Below are 25,724 nucleotides of genomic sequence, written 5' to 3' on the forward strand. Positions count from 1 at the left end.
CTATTGTTTTTGCTTCATGCTGATCTGCCATTTTATTTGAATCAGGAGCCAGAAGTAATTTTGCTTGCAAGTAATATAGGAATTGTTGCGAAGACACGCCAAGAAGCATCACCAGAGAAAATAGGAAAAAAATGTTTTTGTGGAAGTTGCTGAATGGCTTTGCACAAATGGGCTAGCTTTAAACTTTGAAAACACAGGTCATCCAGTATTATATAATCAGAAGTATCCAACCTCTTATTAACCTAGTAAACCAAAAAGAAGTAGGAGTAGGAAATCTAACGTTCTTAGGGGGGGGGGGGGTGAGTGTGTGTGTGTGTGTGTGTGTGTGTGTGTGTGTATTGATGAATATGAAATAGGAGTAGGAAATTTTAAGTCCTTAGATATGTGTGTGTGTGTGTGTGTGTGTGTGTGTGTGTGTGTGTGTGTGTGTTGATAAATACTACAAATGGGAAAAACCGTACAGTAGACATGCTAAAATATTTAAGTTCATCTACTTTTGCCATAAGAATAATTGCAAACTTAGTAGATAAAGTGCCAACTTTGAAGATACAGAAATCAGTTAACACATTTTGCATACTTTCGTTCACTGATATCTTGTGGAATAATATTCTGGGGTAACTCCTCAATTAGGCAAAAAGTATTCATTGCATGAAAGAAACTACCTAGAATTATTTGTGCGTTTTTCATTGATATGTTCCACACCATCGTAACTTTTATCGTGTACTTGATCTATGAAAGAAATAATTAACAGATTATCCTGTCCATTTTAGGGCTGACTTCCTCCATTTTCATCTAAATATTCCATCCAGGCACAGTCTTTCCTAGCTCCCTTACCCCCCCCCCCCCCCTCAAATGCCTCTCTACATCTCACCACTTGCCATTTATCCCCGCCAGGCAAGAGGAATGGAATAATGAGTGGAAGAGAGCTTTGTGCTTGAAACTGTATTATTAGTACCATCCCCCATATAGATAATGTTTTTATGACACCAATTTGACATTTACAATGGCACCAATTTTGTATAAATTCACTATGTTTTTCTTCAAAATGAAAAACATAAATTTATGAGTATTCATCTGTAAAATCCTTTATATCTTTAAACACATTTGATGCTGCCTTGAAAAATGTCCTGTTATTTATAATTCTCCTACTTCTTTCTCATACTGGAATATTTTATTTGTTTTTTTTGTTTATTGGATTTTACACAAAGAGAGAAGTAAGTGATTTCTTAGTACTTACTTCAGCTGGTGCTTCGGTGGCACTCCGGTTGTAGATGCTGGAGATCTTGAGGTCATTAAGAGGTCGTGGCGTCCAACCTGCCAACGCCGCCGCTTCTTCCTCCTCCGCCGCCGTCCGCACCTTACGACGTTTCGCTGGCGCTACACATAAAACAATACTTTACATAGTACAACTGTTGAGGAAAGGGATGAGAATAAACTGATGCTTGGTAAAGAAAACAGACACGCAATGCAATCTCCTCTATCAGTTTGATGTTTGAATGAATAGAGTTGAAATGTGTGAGTAACCTGTTTAGCTGATCTCATCTCGAATATGTGGCCTTATTATGTGGGTACTGACATACTGGAACAAGCAATTGGGTTTCAGAGAGGTAAACTCCAGTGCTTCATCTACAAAGTACTCCATATTCATGTTGGCCCAACGAATGAGGGTGGGCTGCTGAATGTGACTCACTCTGCCTACTTACAGTATATTCCATCAGAGAGAAAAGTATACGAAGGTCAGGACATGATTGACTAGATTGCTGATCTCTTGGTTAAACTTTTGGCCAGTAAGTTAAATAGCCTCCTGCAAAGGGGTCATAATAAAGAGAGAGACAACGTCAAAGCTTATGAGGATGATGGGTTCTGTAAGCCTGAAGGTGTAGAGGTTTCTGCAAAGTCTGCTTTGTAGCATGTGATGTGGGCACCTGCTCACATGGGGGTTAAGCATATCCCTGACGTGTTGGCAAACAAGGTAGGGGCACCAATGTCACTCACAATAGTCCACACGGCTACTATTTCATTGTGGACTTAGGGAAGGTCATAAGAGTCTAGCTGCTGCCATCCAGCATAGGAAACCGATTTAATAAGAACACTAGTAGATACGCAGCATTTAAGAGACTCTGACCTGGAGTATCTCAACCATTAACCAAAAACATGAAGGCTGTCTACAAGATAAACAGCTACAGTGAGGAACAGATTTGATTACTACAACAAGCTGCACCAGCAGGACCAGTTACCTCTATGCTTCCAATAATTGCATCACACCCAAGCCCTTTAATACCGTAGACGGTGCGTATGCCTGCTAAAACACTCTTATAGCACAAAACTGAACTACAAGCTCATCTTGGTTTAGGCTATGATCAGGAGTCAAAACTGAATGACATAAAATCACTCAGTGCAGCTACTAAACCCTAAGACATCAGATAAAAATGTAATTACACTTCTATGTTTTGATTGTTGACGTGTGTAAACATAATTCGTTAGATACAATTTGTATCAAGTTTGAGAAGTAAGTCTTTAATTGCTACATTTTTAATGTTAAACAGAAAACACTCCTTAATGTTCTGCAAAGTTATATTTATTCCATCACAAATCAGCTTATGGCTTCTTAAGCCATTTCTGGGTGACAACTGGTCTAGGAAGCTGAAAGCTGGTTCATGAAAAAACAAATACAATTTTGCAGAACATTCGGATGTGTTTCATATTTAATATTATTATCATGTTCTGCCAACCACCAACAGAAAATTCAGTTAATGTCACATTTGGGGGGGGGGGGGGGCGGGGGGGGGGGACGCAAGACCTGCCCATACATCCTCCCAACTCCAGCTACTGCAGTCTGGTCACTAACATCATCTGTCCCATCAATGCTTTGTCATGAAACACTGTATTGCTTAGCCTGGAAGGCAAGACTCTCCGCATTCTCGTTTCTCTGCACATTATGAAAACAAGAATTTATTACTGAAAAATATTTATTTCATCATGTTTTCTTCTTCTGAAGAAGAAGCAAAGGCTGATTCTGAAACTTAAACATGCATCCCCTGTAATCAACAGCCTTTTGCTTGGAAGTCAAATCTCAAATACAGCCCATCCGCTAACCTTTAAGACTTATTCTACTACACACTACCAAAATAATTTGAGGTTATTTCCAAGAAGACTTCCTATCAAATTTGCAGGCTCCGAATAATATACATTGAAAAATGAAATACATTGAACGCACAGCTGTCACAGGAGATATGGAAAGTGTTTAGTGTGTTGTCAAGGGAACATCGTCTAACATTTAGAACTGTGCATAGCAATGAGTGAAGTCATTGTACTCTCAAGTCCCAATTATCTTACCTGGCAAAACTTAATTCCTTGATTGTGTAGTATGCAATCTTGGTTGGATATCTGTTAGTATTATGGACTGCTCCCAAATGTCCATTTCAGTAACTCTGTGACTTGTCATGGAGACAAGCTGTGTGAAACTTCGTAAGCAAGGTGCCAATGCTGATTTCCCATTTCAACAGTACTGTGCATGTTGTCAGCAATGAACATCAAATAGGAAAAACATATGGTTTGAAATCTGAGTTGGCCATCTAGAAGGGCATTATTTTAATCTCCTGTTGGGTAAGGGATTATACCCTACAAGCAACTGCTTCCGAAACTGAGTTATCGACTAATACCATTTGTAACTGCAACAGGTTCTGTTGAGTAGTCCGCTATGTGATAGTCAGAAATGACAGTTTTTCTATTAATGGACAAAACAAGATAGCTGGAACAGATAAATCACATATATCCACTCGGAAAGACTAGAAAGGACAACCACTAATAAATAAAACCGAATATCTCTGTATCTTCAGAGGCACTGAAAGAGGAATCGTGGAACTGCTTCACAGTTCAAGTACATTCGAGGGGCAAGAAAACCTGAGTGTCTCACGTAAGTCACTTCATCTAGCCAGTGACCAAAATTATAACAGATGGCTTAAAGTCCTACAACACATTGAAGAAGGAAGGCTTTCAACATGAATTTGTAAATCATTCTGTGAAATCTGTCTCTTCGGAAGATCCATGCGTCCACATACAGAATATAGAGTGCTTGTGGAGATCTGTCAAATTGTCAATTAAAGGAGAGCGTTGATTGGGAGACAAGCCCAAACTGTACCTCTTCCAGTACATGTACATCCACACTTTACAATTGTGTGGGAAAATTAAACCTTCTGAGGCTCTCCCAACATTCCTCAGACATATCTAGAGTGTACCTGGGTTATGGGAACAAGATTACTTCCAGCGACGTGTACATCTCATGGAATAGTCCGTGAAGAAGACATGATTGACAAGTACAGTAAGTGAAATTACTAGTTTCCTTTGTAATTAATGTTATTTTAGTAAACATTCATTTTTTGCTGTCACTCTAGTCACCACAATAAACAGCACCCATATTTGCCACCACAAGAGTTGCACCCATTTGGCATTTCCCCTATACAATGAGTGATTATCTTAAATCATTTCAATGTTTAAATGTATCCCTGGATTTTCAGCTGGAATATCACACATGAAACTAACAAACCAGTGCAGATAGAACTTACTTTCCTGCAACTTGAATTTTGTTAACGTGTCAGAAGTATTTTGACTAACAAATCACAAATATGGAGCTACAGTAATAAGAAAATTGTGAAACAACATTGTCAGGACTACTGTGAATCATATGGTTATGTACAGAAACATGTGGACAGAAATAGAAAATAATACCGATAGCACTCACAACTGCCACATGATCCAACAACTGCTGATCAAATATGAGAATGAAGCTATAAGGTGGCATATACTTGTTATTCTTTGGAGTAAGTTAGGTAATCTGCAAATGAGTACATCTGAGAGGCAATAAATACTATTCAAACGAACTGGTATTTGCGTAATGTACGTCTGATGTTCCACCACTGTTGTGTGTAGCATGACTGAAATGCTTCTACAAAATGCGAGTACAGTGTGGAAACTAAAGGGTAACTACTATCTTGATAATATTAATATTGGGAATGGTAAAGAAAGCCACCACCAAATATTCTTACTTTTATGAAAAAATGATTTTATTTGCTTACAATTAAGAAAATTATAATTGTTTTTCCCTCTCAGTTCACTTGCTAATCTGATAAGGTAAAATGCCTACAACTGACTGCTATTCAAACTAACATTACAGTAATATCTGTCAATGATGAATCACTTATGTTTTTGGTGTCTGCCATACATTTTTGTTCCTTGAACTTTTCATTATACAGTGTGAAGAAAAATTTGCCCATTCTGGGTTCACATTGCGAATCTCACATACTAGCAATACAAAAATGTCTTTCACAAAATGTCATGCATATTTCTGGCAGTAAATTGATGTTAAATATTCACAATCTGGCAACACTATAATCACATGTACAGTGACTACCTCTGTAGTAGTAGTGTTGTGCAATTGGTGCAGTGGATAGCAATTTGTAGGCGATGAAGGGTTAGACTGCAGCTCAAGGTGTATTTGTTTTTATTTTCTAAATTTAGTCTGCATGGTATGGTATCTGGTGCCTTAATTGTCATACTGTGACTACAGTGGTTCTTCTACAAGGCATTTGCATTTACATACCACAAACACAGAAATAGACATACAATCATTTTCACTGGTCAGATTTCAAAGAAGCCTTTTGCTCGTCGTGAACATGAATCATTTCACACCACTGCATCTACTTGATGCCAAACCCATTTTCTGTGTACCTCCCCCAGCGATCTCATCGATTAGTACCACGTATTATTCTTGTCATGTTCAGGTCCATTGCATATTGTTAAACACTTACGTCACCGGTACAAATATGGTTTGCAAATGATTTCCAAACATGTATTATGTAAATGTTGGATACATGTGGCTTAAGAAACAGTGTATACTATCGCATTATATGGCAGAATGAAACTGGCAAATAAAAACAAATAAGCCTCGACCCAGAACGAACTCAAATGCTATCCACTGCACCAATGGCTCAGCATTACTGCTAAACTGCTGACAGAGACAGTTACCGTACATGTGGATACAGTGCTGTCAGATTGCCAATCTTTGACATTTATTTACTGATGGAGACACACGCAGGATGAAATTTTGCGTGAAAAATTTTTGTATAGCTAATAAGTGAGGAATCACATTGTAAAGTCCAAGAGCACGAGATTTTCTTCACCCTGTATATTTCGGCACTGTTTTCTTCCCGAGGTAGTTATCTGAACAGTAATCTGTGAAGAGTGCAAGTGATTGAGTATGGAAATGTACTGTTCACTGCTAAATGAGCTTCAGATTATGTGCAGGCTACTGATACATTACTGTAGAGACGCAGAAGTACTTTAGACTTTAAATGCATTTTTCTGAGTTATCTGGGTGTACTGTTCATTTCGAAAATGGCCACAAAGGCCGAAGCCACCTGACTGAATTAGACAAACAGACTTTTGTCTATGAACAAAGTGTAAAACAAGAAAAAGACATGTAATTTCATAACCTCTTCCTGAGCTTTTACTGTCGTTTATTCTATCCTTGGATACAATCTTCTGAGGTTATGTAATGGATGACTACGCATAATGACTGAACTAGCTACAGCAGAACCCCACTTTTAAATAAATAAAATTGTAGGTACAATGATAAGAAGTGGAAAAATATCTGTGTGTGGCTCACAGAAATTAAATATTGTGACACCAGGTATGGTAATGAGGAAAACAGAAGACAACCTCGATAATTACAAATCTCTGTCACAGATATTGGAATACTTACTACAAGTTTTTTTTTTTTACCTCTAACTATGGCAGTTAAAACAGAGGGCTTTTGGGTATTTCTAAATACTTGATCTAGCAAATGAAAACTTATAGATATGTTAATTCGAAAGACGTGTTTAAGCGCATATTATTCTTACATCAGCAATGTCTAACAATTTTCAGACACATATCTTGCCTAATGCTCTGAACAGCCCTCTCCCTGAGTACTTGGGGTACCTTTTTAACCCCTCGAAAACCTTTCATTTGTTACTTCAGTTAAAACTAGAAACAGTTCTATTCTTCTCTGTTTTGGTCAACACAATCATGTTTAGAGAACATATATTTTTACAAAAGTAAAATGAAATAATGGGATGAGACTGTAAAGCTCAAAAGATGACTGAATCGTTTCACACGGAAACTGTGACAGAAAGTGCAATGTCTTAAAGCTTGTACTAAATTTATTCTATTGCGATCCCACATGAGGAGCGTAAACAACTTAAACATTGGGAGTCTTCAGCACAAGTAAAGAACAATGGTCCATAAAATGTACACTCAGGAGCTTGTACGCATTCAACACTTGATGTATATGTATACATATGTCATTTTTACATGACAAGCCCATGCTCTTTCTGCATAACTGGTAAACTGAAAGGGAAAATGCCCATAAGAGGTATTATTTATGAAAGTGACTATTCTCCATTAAATCGGAATCGCTAATGTTTCTAGTGAAAATAAGAACTACAATCTTACATATTTTTAAGCATAAACCAAAAATTCCTCCTTACAAATCAGGTCCACAGGCTTTACCCACAACAACAACAAAAAGAAAATCTTAATCTTGAAATATATAGCCGACAGCTTACGTTCATGGATAAATTCCTGCCCTATCCTCACCTAGTCTAGCCTTTGTTAATGTTTTATACATGTGTATATGTTTACAGCAATGTACCTGACACGTGCGATATTCTGACACTGAATGATGTATGGATGATAAAATAAATAAATAAATAAACAAGGATTTACAATATTCAAACATCTATATACCATGTTTCCTGAATTATGGACCTACATACACTGATTGGACAAATACGGATTGTTGAAACAGTATTAAAACAAACTTGAATCACTCACCCGCACCATCATCAGATCTGTTTGGCTGACGCTTGCCTCGCTGTGACATTCTGACTAAGTACACTAATATGAAAAAGACCTCCACCGAAGTGTCGCCATCACCATCTAGAACAGAAAAATGAAATCATATTACTAAACATAAAAAATGTTGTGCAGTTGTATAGAAACTCCTCCAGCACACTTAGTGCTTAGACTATCAAGGTATGTTTATGTAAACATACATATAGTGCATTCTGTCAAATAATAAATCTATCAACAAAAAAGTAGCACACTATATTTTTCTTGTTAAGCAGAATTACCAATAGCTCCTTGTTATAGTTATAATGTACCAGGCTTGCTAATAAACATAACTGTTTGTGAAATGTTTTCATAAACAATATAGAAATAATAAACAATAAATATATTTTTATAAATAAGATACTCACTACATTTCTGCCTAATTTACTGGCGATGCAATTGTGATTGGATCAAATCTGTAAAACAAACCATTTGAATATCATTAGATTACTAAAGTTGTGATAAACAAAATCACAGATATATTTTCAAACCTTTTTTTATGCACAAACTAAATTATCGTAATGAATTACACACTTGTGGCAATAGAATAAACGTGTTTCATGCCTTCACTGTGTAAAACATTGTAGTGAAACGCTGAAATTGAAAAACCTGACAAGAAGTTATACATACTATAGAACATACAGGTTTAAAAACTTACCATGTATATAAACATAAAACTATCAATTCATGATGTAGCTGACGCAGAACCATGTCACACAGTGTTTCCTAGTCCAATCACAATTCATTCAAAAGAAAAAGAACATAAAATTGGCATATTGGTTTTTGAGCAGATTGTCTTCAATGGATGCAACCTAGCACGGATAGATGTAAACATTGACACTGCACCCGTCACACAGTTCCTTTTTTCATTGTAGTTGTAAATAAAATTTACTTCACATCACTTAAATACTCGCAATCACAATAACTTCATAAAACACACATTTTAATGATTATTATTTCAATATCAAAGTTCGTCAGTCTACCCATGGTGCTAGTTAAACCTAACAACATTGACAACACAGATGGCAGCACGCCTCAAGTTTTCATTAATCTTTGGGTTCACAGATAAACTAATAAAATGCTCATAGCTAGCTGTACGCACGAAATTTAGCTTCTCACTCACTTATATTTCGCGTTCAATGAATGTCAGAACACATCTTACACACTACGCACTTTCTCCGACTATAATAACTGCAGAACATCAGCCCCGTCTCTTGTCAGTAGTCTAACCAACATGTCCTCATTAGGTATGCCTCTTGCTGGAATGCACCTCTCACTTACCATGAGTAATATTTCCAAACAATTATAACTTCTACAACTGCTGCAGCTTCCTGCCATAAGTGGCAATCGATCTCCGAGTCCGTTTGGAGCTAAAAATATTAAAGTAAACCTCACTACCATGGTTTGGCGCCATCATGCCTGAAAAAATAACTGTAGAAGTTGCTGGTCACGTGACCATTGTGCACGAGATCTCACTATTTACGAGATATTTTGGGATGTTGTTGAAGATAGTGACATGATTGTGGTGTAAACAACGTGGATGATTTGAATCTTCAGTGATTGATTGTAAACATCAGCTATACGTATTCATACTCAATTTAGTGATCTCTAGGTTTTGTGTACGTCATGGATGAGGTTAGTAAATTTGTAAATTCAGTTCGGTAGGCTATACTTGTGTTACGTGTTTCTCTCTCTCTCCCTCGCACCGAGACGCCCAACGGACTTATGGTGGATTGAGATATATTTGTATACATGAGAGTGGTTTGTGTATTGTTTTGATGATAGAACCAAATCAGTGAGTATTAACCATTAACTTTATACGTTGGCTTACCTTGTGTTACATGTGAGGACCCCACTTTTGAACAGATGAAATTAAATTGTGGTGAATTGTTTGAAAGAGCCGGTATGATCACAAGTCGTTTGTGTGTACATGTGTTTTCATTTGTTGTTGACCACAATGAAATGTAACGGGAAGTTCGAATGTGTTCATGTCAACGTTTGCATAAATGTGATAGATAATTTCGGACGTAGACGATGCTTAAGCGCTCGAATGCGTGATGTTTATCTGGGAGTACCGGCATTTTGACGTTAGTGTTATATGAAGTGTCGTTATATCTAGAACCGTCAGCTAGTATTTTATAATTAAAAACAGGGAATCACAATTAGGCTAGTAATAACAGTTTATTAGATATTACAATTACAGCGCAACCATAACCGCACGCAAGTTACTGATCAACGTTGTAAGGCAGACACAAACACACAACAAAACAAAGAGAAAAATATAAAAGCATAATTATTATGTTATACGTCCTTAAACATCACTTTTCTATTTAAGAAAACCACTCGTACTCTGCATAATGATAGATTACAAGGACAAACATTAAAGCGTCAACTAAGTTTCCAGTTTCATTACCTCATCCTTGACACAGTCTTTTGAACTACACACTCATCATTCCTTTTGTTAAGTATTTGGCGTTTGTTTATTGGAGCTAATGTGTATATAACATCCAGATGTAGTTCATTGTAACATACACTAACATGAAGTGTTCCTTCAGCATAACAAAAGAACACTTTTCAAACCTTCCCAATGGAGTTCTGGTAGTTTTTCCAATGACGTCTCCACAAATGTCTGAAGAGTGTGACTTTAATAACTTTCGTATGAGATTTATGGTCCCCATATTGAATCCATTCAGCAAGTTTTAATGATAAACATGTTGACCAAGAAACATTTTCCTATTGGTTCTCCGTATATTAACTTTAAGGAAGAATTTTGTTTCGAAAAGTTTTTGCATTCAAAATTTTCTTTTCAACTTATTCTTAATATCAGTGTATTTGTGTTTTCATTTGCCAGGACTTTGAAAATCATTTGCATAAAGCAACAAATAAGTATTAAATTCACCAGAGATTTCGGCATATAGACAGATATCATCTTCGGATTGTCATAACTGTTGTCTCTAGAAAATTGTCAGATTTAAAGTTCGAAGTTCATGGCGCCCGTTTCAGTCTGTATGTAGCTTTATTAACTTGCAAGCCCTTCCTTATTCTTTACACTCTGAGGCATTGCCATATGAGTTTCTGTAGTTAGCTTTCCAAGTAGGAATGTATTTTGCAGGTACATCTATTTGTTCTATAAAAATATTGTTTATTCACTACATTAAAAAAAGTTCTCAGTGTAATGTGTCTAGCAACTGGAGCATATGTCCCCTTATAGTCATATAGTTGTACCTGTACACAACCTTTGTTAGCTAAACATCACAAACCTTTCAGTATATCCAGAGGCATCTCTCTTTAATTTGAACACCAGCTTGCTGTCAATGGTTCTTCAGTTTCATGAAGTGGCATGTAAGTCCACTTTCTGTCCGTTAATAGTGTCCAGGTGGGGTAATTTTTCCACAAATGCTCCTGCATTCAAGTCCAACACTCCATAGTCATCCAGGTACCTAGGTCTTCTCATTATTATTTTGCTTTTCCACAGAGATTCAGTTTCCTTCACCACTTCGTGAGTCACTTCTTCTGAGCTGTCTTTGGCTGTTCGTTCAGTTTCCTGAAAATTAGTTTCATTCTGATGACTTTTATCTTCTGCTTTGTTTTGCATTGTGTTGTCCATTTGAATAGTCTCCATGATCCAGTCATCACTACTTCCATCTTAAAATAGAAATTTGTCTTCTTCACAAATTGCATCTCTTGCAAATACAATTTTATGTTGTTTGGGCTGCCATAATCTGTAAATATCAATCATGAAACACTTTAATGAGCAGTTGTAAAACTGCCCTGTCATTTGTGCGTTTGAAATGTGCTAATACGCAACACAAACACAAATAGTTTTGAGTTTGACTTCCTTACGTAGCAAGCCCATAACATCGTTGGAATTTCTCCATCTGAAGCTGAGGTAGGACTATGGTTGATGGTAGAAACAGCTGTCATTGCAGTTTCTAAAGAGGCATGCTCTCCAAGTTTGCTTCTAAGAATCATTGGCTACAGCAAGCTTTTTCCGTGATGGTGTGGTTTAGTCATTCTGTCACTCCATTTTACTGAGGTTTTTGCCTTGTGGTGAACTCGAACCCACACCTTTTCTTCAGAGGATATCATCATTTCATTTGAAAAGTAATCACAGCTGTTGTCTCTAAGACTGCTGCTGTCCATGTTAAAATGAGCAGTATCATATTTTAAACAATGAAACACTTCAGAGTTTGGCTGACAGGTATAAGCTGCAGTAAAGTGAGTATAATTATCAATGAAAAACGATATATATTTCTTTCAGTAAAAGGAGACTGATGTTATAGAATCAAGTCATTATGTTTCATCACAAATGGTTGTCTGGTTCGAACATCAGACTGAATATGTGGTAATGGTGCTTATTTACATTCTGCACGTCTCAAATATTGTCTTACTGGTTTGGATATCTTTACTTTGTTCAGCTTCCCTGCTAGATAAGATGTCCTAAGTGTTTATGCCACAAGTTTACATCGCTGTCTGAAACACAAAGTACTTGGCACTAAACATAGCGTAACTCTTGGAGTCAGTTTGAACAAAGTGTATACAAACCTGAGTCTTTTTTTTTTTTACAGCTATAACTTTATCGCCTTTTGAATTAGGCCTAGTCCACTGAACTTTCAAACACAATCTATACACACTGACAGAAAATTGTTTAGTAAACCTGGCACTATAAGAAAACCTCTTATTGTTATTCGGAATCTCTTTCGTCAGATGGTGCTTTGAACATCAATATCCGCAACCTCTCTGGCAAATGTAAAACGTAACTGTTTGGACAACTTAAATTCTTATTAGATTTTCCAATTCCCTCATATTTGTCAAGTGCACAAATTCATTATTTTTCGTTACCCCTCTGTGTAGGAACCATCCACTTTGTGGATAACTCCCAAAGATAGTGGCAGAGAAAAAGTGTCCCACTTCCATTTGTTTCTTGTAAATGAGTAACTACATTTGTGGGATTGTTACTGCTATGTTTTTGTATTTGCCATGCATTGTGCCCTAATATGACCTTGGTTCCCATATCTATAATAAGTATATTCCTTGAGACTTAGTTGGCACTAGATGCTTTCTTTTGTATAACTGTGTGACAAATGCAGTAGACTAAGGCTGCTCGTGTAATTAATTTTTGCTACCTTTAGAATTTTTATGTTTTGCTTCTTCATCTAATATCCTGTCTTTCACAAAACTCATTTTCAGTTGCTCATATGGCAAGGTTTCCAGAGGAGCAACTGCTACTTTGTATTTAGTAACAAACTACGCATTGTATCAGATTCTTCAATATTAGCACCACGTGCTTTCAAATCACATTTTTAACTTATCAGACTTCTAAAAATGATTTTGAAAATTATTGTCATTTGCACTCTACATCATTATTAACAAGGATTTTCATAATAAAAATTAATAAGCCATACCTTTCCACCCAGAAGTTTCAATCAGTGAATCCAACAAATCGTAGACAGCCTGCTTGTCCATGGCATACTCCAAGTGACTTCTGAAATGCGTTGGATAATTTTCAGCTTACCTTATCTGTCATTTTTGCAAAATTCTCCCAAAAGAGCCTTTTTCTATGCACATTATTCAGCTGTGTCATCTTGAGTAGACTCCCCCATGTCCACCTAGGGCCTTTCTTCAACTGAACTGGTGAATTTGTTTTTGTATTGTTATTACTGTCACTATATAAAACCTGGCTCTGGATCCATAATCAGCTGTTACCAATAGAAACTTCTGTGAACATTTTCTGGTTAAAAACTGGGAAGCCACAAATAGACAAATAAAAACAATTTATTAGATATTAGAGTTACAGGCACAACTGCTATTGCAGGCAAGGTACTGAACAATGATTAAAGGCAGAGATAAACACATGTAACAAAGCAAAGAAAAATATGAAAGCTTGAATATTGAATTATTCATATATCAACATAAAATATGATAAGGTAATTAAATTGCATCTTTTAACCTGTAATTGCCACTAATTTACCAATTTTAGCAGAGTTGATGTCATCCACATACTGATTTTGAAATTTTTTATTAATATTGGTGATGGGGATTTCTGGACCAACAAGTATTAAGTAATACCAACAGCAGCAGAAAATGGTATAGCAGGAGTAGGGTTCATGATGAATAGGAAAGTAGGGCAGAGAGTGAGTTACTGTGAACAGTTTAGTGGTAGATTGTTCTTGTAAGAATCGGTAGCAAACCAAATCTGCAGAAATTGTTCAAGTTTACATGCAAATGTTACAAGCAGAGTGACAAAGAGATACAGAAAGTATGTGAGGACATTAAATGGATAATTTAGTATGTAAAGAGAGATGAAAATGTAATAGTCATGGGAGATTGGAATGCAGTTGTAGGGACAGGAGTGGAAGAAAATGTTGTGGGAGAATATGGGCTTGATATAAGGAATGGGAGAGGAGAAAGACTGAGTTCTGCAATAAATTTCAGTTACTATTAGCGAATATTCCATTCAGAAATCGCAAGAGGAGGAGGTATATTTGGAAAAGGCTGGGATATATGGGAAGATTCCACTTAATTGTCATGGTTAGGCAGAGATTCCAGAATCAGATATTAGATTGTAAGACATCCTCAGGAGCACGCATAGACTCAGATCACTCGAAGAAGGGGTATACAGAAGTAATGAGGACTGAAATGATACGCTTGTAATTCTCTGACAGTATGGATGCTGTGATAATGAGTAGCTCACTTAGCAGTTCAATTGAAGATGAATGGACATCTCTAAAGAGGGAAATCACAGAAGCTGTGAAGGAAAGCTTAGGTTCAAGGAAGGTAACTGTGAAGAAACCATTTATAACAGAAGAAATACTTCAGTTGATCGACAAAAGAAGGAAGTGCAGAAATGATCACGTAAATTCAGGAATACAGAAATACAAGTTGTGGGAATAAAATAAATAGGAAATGCTGTGAAGCTAAGGTGAAATGCTACGTAAAAAATATGAAGAAACTGAAAAAGAAATGATTGTTGGAAGGATTGATTTAGCACATGAAAAAGTCAAAGCAACCTTCAGTGAAATTAAAGTAAGGGTGATAATATTAAGAGTGCAGTTGAAATTCCACTATTAAATGCAGAGGAGAGAGAGCTGATAGATGGACATAAAAAAGTAGACTAGCACTGACAAAAAGGGCATTCCTGGCAAAGAGAAGTGTACTAGTATTGGACATAGGCCTTAATTTGAGGAAGAAATTTCTGAGAATGTATGTTTGGAGCACACCATTTTATAGTAGTGAAACATGGTCCATGGGAAAATCAGAACAGAAGAGAATCAAAGCATTGAGATGTGGTGCTACAAAAGTATGTTGAAAATTAGGTGGCCTGGCAAAGTAAGGAATGAGGAGATTTGTTGCGGAATCAACGAGGAAAGGAATATATGGAAAACACTGACATGGAAACAGGATTATATGACATCTGCTAAGGTATCAAGGAGTAACTTCCAAGGAACTGGAGGGAGCTGTAGAGGGTAAAACATGTAGAGGAAGACAGAGATTGGAAAACAGCAACAGCTGACTACAGACTGTAGTCAGCTGTTGTGTGAGAATGAACATTTGTATTTGGCACACTCTCCTCGTGTTTGTACATGTTATCTATTTTAAACTTGACCTGCCAATACCCAGTGATTTTCATGGTCTTCACATGCATATTCGTAATGTGACACAATACATAGCACATACGGAGATATGTAGTACGAGATTATGTAAATTTGTACAGCATAAGATCCAGAGTTGGTAATGTAGTCTTACTGAAACTGATTATTGCTTTAGTAGTTATCTTGCTTTTTTTTTAAGCTTTCTGTCTGGGTTTATGATATGAAACTTACTGGCAGATTAAAACTGTGTGTTGGACCAGGACTTGAACCCTGGACTTTGCCTTTTGCGGGCGACTGCTCAACCTACTCATCTACCTAAGTATAACTCATGGGCTGTCCTGACAGCCGTACATCCACCGATACCTCATTTTCCTACCATATCTCTGCAATATCCCTTCTTCGGGGAATACTTGTCCCACACGTTTTGCAGAATTTCCGTGAAGTTCAGAAGGTAGGAAATGAGGATTGCCGGGCATAAGGCTGTGAGGATAGGTCTTGAATCATGTTCAGGTGGCTCAGTTGACAGGCACTTGACCATGAAAGGCAAAGGCCTTGGGTTTGAGGCCCAGTCCTGCACACAATTTTAATCCGCCAAGAAATTTTAACACAGCTTATTTTTTGTGACAAATGCCTTTTAATTACCAATATTTAGAAACACCTTTCAAAATTTCCAAGTCTCATCAGTAATAGCCCTTGTGTTCAGTTCCATTTGGTTTTCTTCAGTGCACTTTTTTTTTCCAAATTAGAGAAGCTGACAGTTTGTTCCTATAAGATCACCAGTAGATTAAAGATTGTGAAGGTAGAACAACACATTTTAACCTCCCACTCATGACGAGCTGTGGTTGCAAAATAACCAGAAAGAATCACCTTATGAAGAGAAATATCTGGTTTAAAAGCCTGTCAGGCTTCATACGCCTGCTACCTGATTAATTAGGTCAATGTAATCATTGGCCATGCCAGAGCCAATGATATGCAGGGCTAACAAAGTGTTTGCATGCCTGACTACATATATTTTGTAATTATCATACCTGTTAATGACAAGATGTCAAGTAACTGGGATATTTACAGACAATACTTGTATATTCCTTAACAGTTCTTCAGCTTCACCTCACAAAGTGGAGTTTTTCCTAATCAAACTCAGAATGATATCCCTGTGTGATGAGTACTTTGCAAGTTGGCAAGTAAATAGTGGGTAAGTTGAGAAAACTGACAGTGCCCTGCAGCTGTGATAATTCCACAGTGTCTAGCATGTGAGATTCCGTTAAGTCCCATACACTTTATCCTTGCTGTGATCTGTGGCTTCATCTTCAATTTCAAGTTGTGCATGGGCAGATTCAAACTCTACCTGAATCTACATCTTTCTATTTAATTTTATCTTTGTCGCCTGGACTGTCTGTAACTTGCATAGTGGACTTAGCAACATCTCTTTGAATAACCTTGTCCTCTCATAAGAAACCATGTATCAGGAATGGGCAGGTGGTAATAGGAAGTCAACAGATGCACTTACCAAATGCAGTCAATATGGATGCATGATGGGAAGTGAGAACTGAAACAGTTATGGTGTTACAGACCCTGACAGCTGGCTTTACTCAACACTTCATTCATGTTGGCAAAGTTTGGGCCAGTGTAGGATGTGACATTACATTTTATGATGACTGGCGCCCCTCTGTGTCCGTAGTCCTCGTGGCAAGACATTGGCAAACCTCATCAGTCTTCAGCGATTCTGTAGCTCTGAACATGGATGTTTACATTGTTGCTTCTGAAATTCTGTTGCTTACGAAGTTCTGAACAGACTGTATGATGTTCAGTAGTACTTAAATAACGTAACAAAAATAAAGTCCAGCTCTTACAAACTTAGTTTTTCCATTTCATGTCTGCATTTTATTACATTTTCACATTTGTCATTAGGGGAGGGGGGGGGGGGGGGGAGGAGAGTAAATAAGTAAAAATGTGTGGCTGCAATTGTTCTGGTGCAAGTCACTGAGTCATGCAATTGTAGGTTTAGTGTTTGATGGTGTAGTGCACGAGTGCTTTTTGCGCTCCAATTATTTCCACTCAATCGCAAACAAAGAACTATGTACAAGGTTTACAACTTTGCTTCTGCCGTTTGCCGATAGGTGGCGACAGCGGTAAGTAGCGGTCAAAAGAAACAGATCCCAGACGTCAGGCAGTTAGCTTGGACCTCAGTCAACATAACCTCATTCACACATTAGTCGATTTGTCTCTGCATCCTAAAGTTGTTCTTGATTGGAAATGTCAGTTTTACGAGCCTAATTCTCGTCATTTGCGGGAGGTGTTACTGTTTTGTTTCAATATGAAGAAAACAGCGGCTGAGTCTCATTGAATGCTGTCAATTACATATTGTAAGGACGATATTAGTGAAAGAATGTGTCGTAAGTGGTTTCAGCACTTCAAGAATGGCGATTTTAATGTCGTAGACCGGCATAGTGGTGGAAGAGAGAATGTTTTCGAAGCTGCAGAATTGGAGACACTGGTGAGTGATGACTCGCGTCAAACTCAAGAAGAACTGGCAAAATTAGTGGGGGTGACACAGCAAGCCATTTCAAAATGTCTCAAGGCTGTGGGCATGATTCAGAAAGAAGGAACTTGGGTCCCGTGTGAGATGAAACCAGGAGACGTTGAACTGCGTTTGTGTGTTTGTGAATAGTTGCTTCAGAGGCAAAAACAGAAGGGATTTCTGCATCACATTGTGACCGGCGACGAAAAGTGGGTTCATTGCAATAACCCTAAACACAAAAAATCATGGGGATATCCAGGCCATGCTTCCATATCGACGGCCAAACCGAATAGTCATGGCTCCAAGATCATGCTCTGCATTTGATGGTAGCAGCTCAGCATCGTGTACTGTGAGGTGTTAAAACCAAGTGACACAATCAGAGGTGCTCATTATCGAATGCAATTAATGTGTTTGAGCAGAGCATTAAAAGACAAACGATTGCAGTGCAGTGAGAGGCATGATAAAGTGATTTAGCAGCACAACAGTGCCCGACCCCACGTTGCAAAAGAAGTCAAAACGTACTTGGAAACATTAAAATGGGAAGTCCTACCCCACCCGCCGTATTCTCCAGACATTGCTCCCTCTGCTATCACCTGTTTAGATGAATGGCACATGGCCTGGCTGACGGACACTTCTGATCTTGTGAGGAAGTCACAAATTGGATTGATTTGTGGATTGCTTCAAAAGGTGAACAATTTTTTCGACGTGGGAGTCATATACTGCTCGAAAGATGGGAGAAAGTAGTGGCCAGCGATGGATAATACTTTGAATGATACATGTATAACCAATTTGTTTCATTAAAGCCTCAAATGTTGGGGGAAAAAACGGCGGAAGCAAAGTTGTACACCTTGTATTTTGTATCAGATCACATTTATTGAAGCTGTTAATTTTGATTGACACGGACTGACACAAGGCCACATGCCACACCATAGACAACCATTGAATTGACACACTCATCTGCCCACTGTAGTGTCTCCATGCTATGCACTGTGAACAATGGGATAATCTGCTGTGGTCGAATCCCACATAAATATGTACCGAGTCCCCAAAGGGGTGCAGACTACACGGGACAGTTCGGCCAGACCAGGTGCAAGACATTACACAAAAGTGAGTAATGGAACCAGGGAATTGGGCCCAAAATAATTTTTCATTGGAGTCAATTGATTGAGTATGTAGTACAATTTCAAATTTATTGATCAAATTACACAATAGTGACCACAAGTAAAAATGGCATAAAAAGTACAACATTATGACACAAAGTTAATATACAAATGACTAACAGGATAAAGCTACTAAAAATGTAATTGCTGCAGCAGAATCTTATCAGAAACAGTTTCTATACCTTTGACTTCCATAATATTGTTTCTGATAATCAGAGACATAAAAGAATATTATTAAGACGAGAATTCTTACAAACAACAAACTCAGAATCCAAAATTATAACTTTTATAAACCTCAATAGTGCCAACCTTATTTATCCCCTTTATTGAACAAACCATAATCATGGAACCCAATAATCTTTTGATCCATGTTAGAACTGAGTAGGTGAACACCTTTTACAGCATTGTTTACAGAAATCTATAATCAATGCAAAATAATGCTTCCCTTCTGTTGCAGCAGACCTCAACCGCAGCCACTATCCTGTCCAGTAATTCAGCAGAATAGAACATTTATGTGTCATGTTTTCATGTTACGGAACCAGCGCAGACCGTGCCCTCATATGCCTAGGACTTACAAGTGGAGACCACTACATTGGGATCACAAAATTGCTTCAAATTTTCTACACCTTTAGTGGACCATTAAAACAACATAATGTGCAAGTAGTGAGGTGCACTACTCTGACAACTCCAAGAAAATTGCAACAGATGTTTTCCTGTACACGCCTATTATGTGGCTTATGTATCCATGCATAGGTGCCGGATGTTAGAGTTCATGGTGGTCAAGTTATTAGCTTTCAAGCTCTGTAAGACAAATGTATATGAGGCAATGGGTCGACTCCCACTCAAGCTTAATTATTAATCTATTTTTTCTTTTCATCACTGGTCATGTTATTTAATTTGTATGACATTTGAGAGGTAATATAATTTTTTAAAACACCTGTGTATTTGCATGAAGTTTAAGTGAATTTCATGTTATTTGACTACTTACTATTTTTAATTAAATTTAATTATTAGAACAAAAATATTTATAACCATCGACAAGTAAACGAAGAAATGCATAGAGTTTTCCTGAAAATGTCTGCCTGTCGTGATTTGCAAAATCCCTTATACATGCAATCTGGTAAGGTACCCGGAACTACTTTGCTGCAGACACAGAGGCAGACAGGCCCCATTTGGCTGTTAACCTGCGGAGCAGTGAGACATTGCTAATGTAGCAAGAACAAATAGTGTAGGTGCAATTTTTTGAATATCATGCAATTTACACTTGTATTACAGAAATGGTAACCCCCTGGTCTTTGACTATATGCAGATAATGAATGTCTTGACAATTCAATGCATAATGCAGTTACAAAATCTCTGTTAAAAGATGCATTTGTGTACTGTGAAAGTCTTCTTCAAGAAGTGTACCTTATTAACACAGAGCAATCGCCAACAATTGCTGCAGATGAAATGGTGATTGGAGAAGTACTTTATCATTCTGTTGTCAAAATGTTAGGAGAAAAGATACTTATTATTGACTAGGAACTCATTCATTCCAATGAAGTAGATGGAGGAGGTCTATTTCGTGAAGTTGACTATATATCTGACACTGAGGATTTTGAAACAACTGAAAAGAAGGCAAAAACTGAGTACATTCCACTAGAAATGAAAATAAAAGTGGTAACATTGGCAAATGAACACTGATATGGAATCTACAAACTCTTCAGAGAAAATGATCTCAAAGTTTAAAAAGAAAGGACTATCAGAAGAGAGTAAGAAAATATAAAAAGTGGAGGATCAACAATGGAAACGTATGCACTAATTGATTCATGTCACGCACTAAAAAATTCAAACAATGGCATAGAATTCATCAGAGGAAGATCACGGCATATGTGAGTAACAGGGAATCTGTGACTTGGGAAGGAACGCTGGAAGCCGCAAGAAAGTTTCAACTTCAGACAAAGGCACTTATCCCTAATCTTGACAAAAAATTTGTGATTAATACAGACCAGACAGTTTGCCAATGCCAGTCAACTTTACGACAGAACTCTCGCTGAAAGAAATTCAAAAATTGTGTTAAAAGGCACGATATGAAGAAGGTACACAGCGCAATACATGTTAACAATGTCTGGTGGATTACTACCGCATGTGTTTTGTGTTTGCAAGAGGCCACGGGCAAGTTTGGACCAAATGTGCAACAAACTGTTGAGAAATTAACGACAGACTTTCGAAAGGTCATTATTGCTTGTTCGAAGACTGAAAAGCTTACCACATAGATCTAGGTTCGTTTTTAACCAGCATCACACTTCCTTACTTGGGAAAGGATTCTTTCCTCCTGATAATACAAGGTGTATATTAAGTCTGGGAGCACTTTCAATTATTTATTGCACAAGAACCAAACATTGTACAGATATCATACATATGACAGTTTGAAGAGAAACCCTGAAAGTTGTTTTTTTTTACTTGTGCCGCCACAGCGTGGTTTGGTAATTTGCCGATAGCCAGCGCTAATCGCAAACATGGCAAGTTCAGGTGCGGAGCGAGCTTTCTGTGTACTGGAGTTCAACAAAAACAAGTGTGCTACAGCTGTTCAATGGAAGTTTAGAACCAAGTACTGTAAGAAGCCACCAACAAGGAATGCCATTTACCACTGGCACAACAAATTGGTTACGACGGGTCACTTGTGCTCAGCAAAGAGAAGCGGATGTCCTAGTGTGAGTGAAGTGAACGTGAAGCACGTACGAGAGACATTCATATGGAATCCAAAGAAATTGGTGTGTCGCGCATCCCGGAAACTTGAAATGGCTCCAATGACAGTGAGGAAAGTTCTGCGACTGAAGCCGTTTATGAGACCATTCAAATTGGAGCTAGAGCAGAAGCTCAATGACGATGACAAAGACAAGTATTTTGAGTTTTGTTCACAGTTGTTGCCCTCCCTGTTCACCAGATCTCACTCCGTGTGACTTTTTTCTGTGGGGAAACATTAAAGATCTGGTGTATGTACTGCCTCTACCACATGATGTAGCAGAGAGAATATAGGAAGCGACTGCCACAGTTGACTATGCCATGCTGGGATGGGTATGGCAAGAATTCGATTATATTGACGTCTGCCGGGTCGCTCATGGTTTGCATATCGAATGTTTGGGGAAAAAAAAAAAAAAAAGAAACTTTCAGAGTTTCTCTTCAAAATGCAATATGTATGACATATTTACAGTGTTAAGTTTTTGTGCAATAAATAATTGAAAGTGTTCCCGCACTTTATGTACATCCTGTATATTCGGGTGGGGTCATATGAATTCTGGTTTATATAATTGCATCTTTACCGATGACACAGGTCTTCCAACATGCACTGTGTAAGTCATACCCCCAAAATGTACTTCCAATTTGCCAACCATGCAACATTTATTTCTATCAGCAAGTAAAAAAACTGTACCAAGCACCTTCAGAAATGTTTATTACTGATTGGCAACAAACAAGAAGTTGCTTCTCGTGAAGATGCTATTAAAATCCATCACTGATTGTCCGCACCTACACTTACCCAAAAAATGTTGTGTTATACATGGTTTGCATCCAAACTATCAGAAGAAAGTGAAATTTTTCAAATGTCAGTGAGGTGCGTTTTCCCTTAGAAACTGAACATTCCCTGTAAATATGGGAAAACTACATTTATTTGATGTAGTAGATGCCATTTAATTAATGTTTTCCATGTCTGTGTGACAAATACCGTCGAGCAAGGTGTGATGTCAAGAGCACATCTGGTGAGTAATTGTACCTTACGCTGGTGGTCTGGCACATTGTGACTTACTATGTCACTGATTGTGAATAACATCATTCAAGCCTTTCCCTTCGTCCTCAAAAATTTATTTAAAAATAGTAATTAGTAAAATAACATACGAAATACACTACAACTTCATGAAAATACACCTGGTTTTTCCCCCCATTATATTACATCTCAAATGGCCTATAAATTAAATAATATGACCCGTGCTAAAAAGACCATTGCCTTGTCTATGACATTCTTGTAAAGTGCAAATGCTAACCACTTGACCACAATGACTTGTTATGTCCAGCACCTTCGTAAAGATGCATCAGTTCAATAATGGCTGCGTAAAACTTCTCTTGAAATTTTCTGTGAATTCCCAGGGTAGTCCACCTTACTATTTGCACATTATGTTGTTTTAATTGCCTTCTAAAGATATACAAAGTTTGAAGTAATTCCATGATCCCAATGTCGTAGCCTCCCCTTGTTAGACACTGGTTTCGTTACTCTGAAACAAGCGTATGTTGTATACTGGAAACATCATCATTTCTTCAGGTTAACAAATAAGGCCACCTACACACAAGAGCCACTGACAAGCATCTCTGTGCAGCACATCGAGCCTCCACATGCTGCTGCGCAACGTGGCTTTACTGGAAAAAGAAGCGGCTCCTTTGTCATTGCACTGTGCCGCTTCGATCGGCCATTGCTGCCACACCACCGTGTTTCAGTTTCATCGTTGAGTCTGATGAGTAGGATGCCTCTCTTACTAAATAAGAAAATAAAAAAATAGGTAATTTAAAAGTGAATCCTGGATTCTACCTGTTGCTGCCTATGTGTGATTCCCACCACAGACTCATGTTCATTGACATTGGAGCAAATAGATCACCAGATTGATCTGTGTTTAAGAATTGATCACTTCATAAGAAGTTAATCAACAATGAAACTAAGAGTTCCTCAAAGAAGGCAGTTGTATGAAAACTGTGATTATTTTCCTCTTGCTATTAAGCCTCTTGCTATTAAGGTTTTGGTTTGTGACCTTCCTGACTGCGGTAATATGAAGACTGTTTCTTTTAAAAGAGTTTTCAGACACAGTCTCTGTAGTGCTAGAAGATATGTTAAATGCATTATTAGCATTCTTTCTAAAGAGTGCAGAGTTTTTGATCGAGCTTCCAATGTACGTCCAGAATTTGCTGAAGATATTGCAGTGCACGCCACAGTTTTGTTCATGGTCAAGACAGATACAGATTTGAAGACACTTTGAGTACATGTGTGTTACGTGATATGTCAACAGACTCAACGTAAGTGGGAAGAAGTGTGAGTGATGCACACCAATTGTTATCTTCTCTGAAGAACATTTGTCTCCAACGTCCAGTGAAAACTTCAAAATTTGATGGAGTTTTCTGTTCCTCACACATTGTATTGCATATCAACGGATGTTTTTCAGGCTCACAGTTGAAATCTTCTGTATTGACTTCCTTCTCTAGCCAACAGTATGACCTACGTGAACATATTACCAAAGAACAGTGAACAGCAATAACAATATGTAACATGCGGACTGTTACCATGCAGTGTTACCTATTGCTTGGTAATGTGAAGGCCAGTATTGGTAGCAATGTTCCACCAATGGTGGATGAATGGTGCTTCTGTGACACTGGTGCCAGTAGTCCACCACTGACTGCCACAGAAGAGCGATCTCTGAAGACACCCATCTAAACCGATATTTTGCCAGCAGAAGCAGTGCTTCTCAGTGGCTCTGTGAGTAGGCAGCCTAATATGCAAGCAGCTGTAATAGGTCAGTAGCATCAGACTGTTAAAAACTGTTACAGAAACACCAGTCTGTTCCTCTGCCGCTTTGTAAAGATGCTTTTAGTGTTCCTTTCCAAATACCGTTGGCAAACTGCAAAGGACTTACCATTATTAAATTGAGCACCTTGTCTCTCAACCACAAATAGTACTCAGTATTTCACAAGAGAGAGACCGTGACAACAGCTATGAACAGTTCCAAGAGTCCAAGAGGCTTCTTCTGTAAATTCTTAGTAGAGGTACAGTGCAATTGTACCTTAATTCAACATCGGCTTTGTCATGTTTACACAGGCACAAATGCATTATCACATTTTCCAATCAAGCATTGATACTTCTGCAATAACACTGAATGAGTAGGGCACCGAGCATGCCAGTTGTTCCCAGCCAGTTCTCTTGGCCTACCAGCCACGCTTCATCTACCACATTTCTGGCTTGTTCCATTTTAGTCAACAACCACTTCACTTGCGGCAACCATTGCACCAGAGAACCTCCAGCACTTCCTGCCCGAAGACAGGTGATTGACTCTTGATATGACTATTGATAAGTGCTGACATGGCACAAGTGACTGATTATTGAACTTGGTTGTAGCAACAACATTACAGTGTTGTCTGTTACGTCCATGTTGTAACAGTGTGATAAATACAAGGGGATTCGCGAAGATATGCAAATATTTTAATATGTTGTTCAACAGGTAAAACTAAAAGAAAAAGTTCATATAAATATTGGTCCACAAACGTTTAGTTACGAAGTTTAGGCTAATAAAAGATTTTGCCTGAAATGTAGCAACTTTGCTAATATGAAGCCATCACAAAACTGTACGAGGTTAAAGTAACGCACGATTTCCATTTATTTTGTTGTTGTTGATCTGGTGAATCTACTAAAACATGTCACAGATGTGTATCTGCAGTAGTTTTACAGAACATCAAGAGAAGCAAGGATTATTATACAAGTAAATTTATTTGCTTTTAAGAATTTAGAAATCT

At 37.8% G+C, this 25,724-nt stretch overlaps 2 protein-coding genes across 2 annotated transcripts in view; one reads left to right on the forward strand and one right to left on the reverse strand.

Moving 5' to 3' along the window:
• Positions 1-8,907, reverse strand: part of LOC126482312 (PHD finger protein rhinoceros) — a 246,149-nt gene extending 237,242 nt beyond the window's left edge. The window contains exons 1-4 of the mRNA XM_050106352.1: positions 8,588-8,907; positions 8,298-8,345; positions 7,873-7,977; positions 1,238-1,377 (exon numbers count right to left, since the gene is read on the reverse strand). Coding sequence (XP_049962309.1) covers positions 1,238-1,377; positions 7,873-7,921 — 189 coding nt within the window. The 5' untranslated portion in view covers positions 7,922-7,977; positions 8,298-8,345; positions 8,588-8,907. The remainder of the gene's footprint in view (positions 1-1,237; positions 1,378-7,872; positions 7,978-8,297; positions 8,346-8,587) is intronic.
• A 496-nt stretch (positions 8,908-9,403) lies between these two features.
• Positions 9,404-25,724, forward strand: part of LOC126482313 (NTF2-related export protein) — a 52,064-nt gene continuing 35,743 nt past the window's right edge. Inside the window, exon 1 of the mRNA XM_050106353.1 lies at positions 9,404-9,564. Coding sequence (XP_049962310.1) covers positions 9,556-9,564 — 9 coding nt within the window. The 5' untranslated portion in view covers positions 9,404-9,555. The remainder of the gene's footprint in view (positions 9,565-25,724) is intronic.

This window comes from Schistocerca serialis, chromosome 5 (genome assembly GCF_023864345.2).
Source record: "Schistocerca serialis cubense isolate TAMUIC-IGC-003099 chromosome 5, iqSchSeri2.2, whole genome shotgun sequence".
In the NCBI taxonomy this organism is placed as follows: Eukaryota; Metazoa; Arthropoda; class Insecta; order Orthoptera; family Acrididae; genus Schistocerca; species Schistocerca serialis.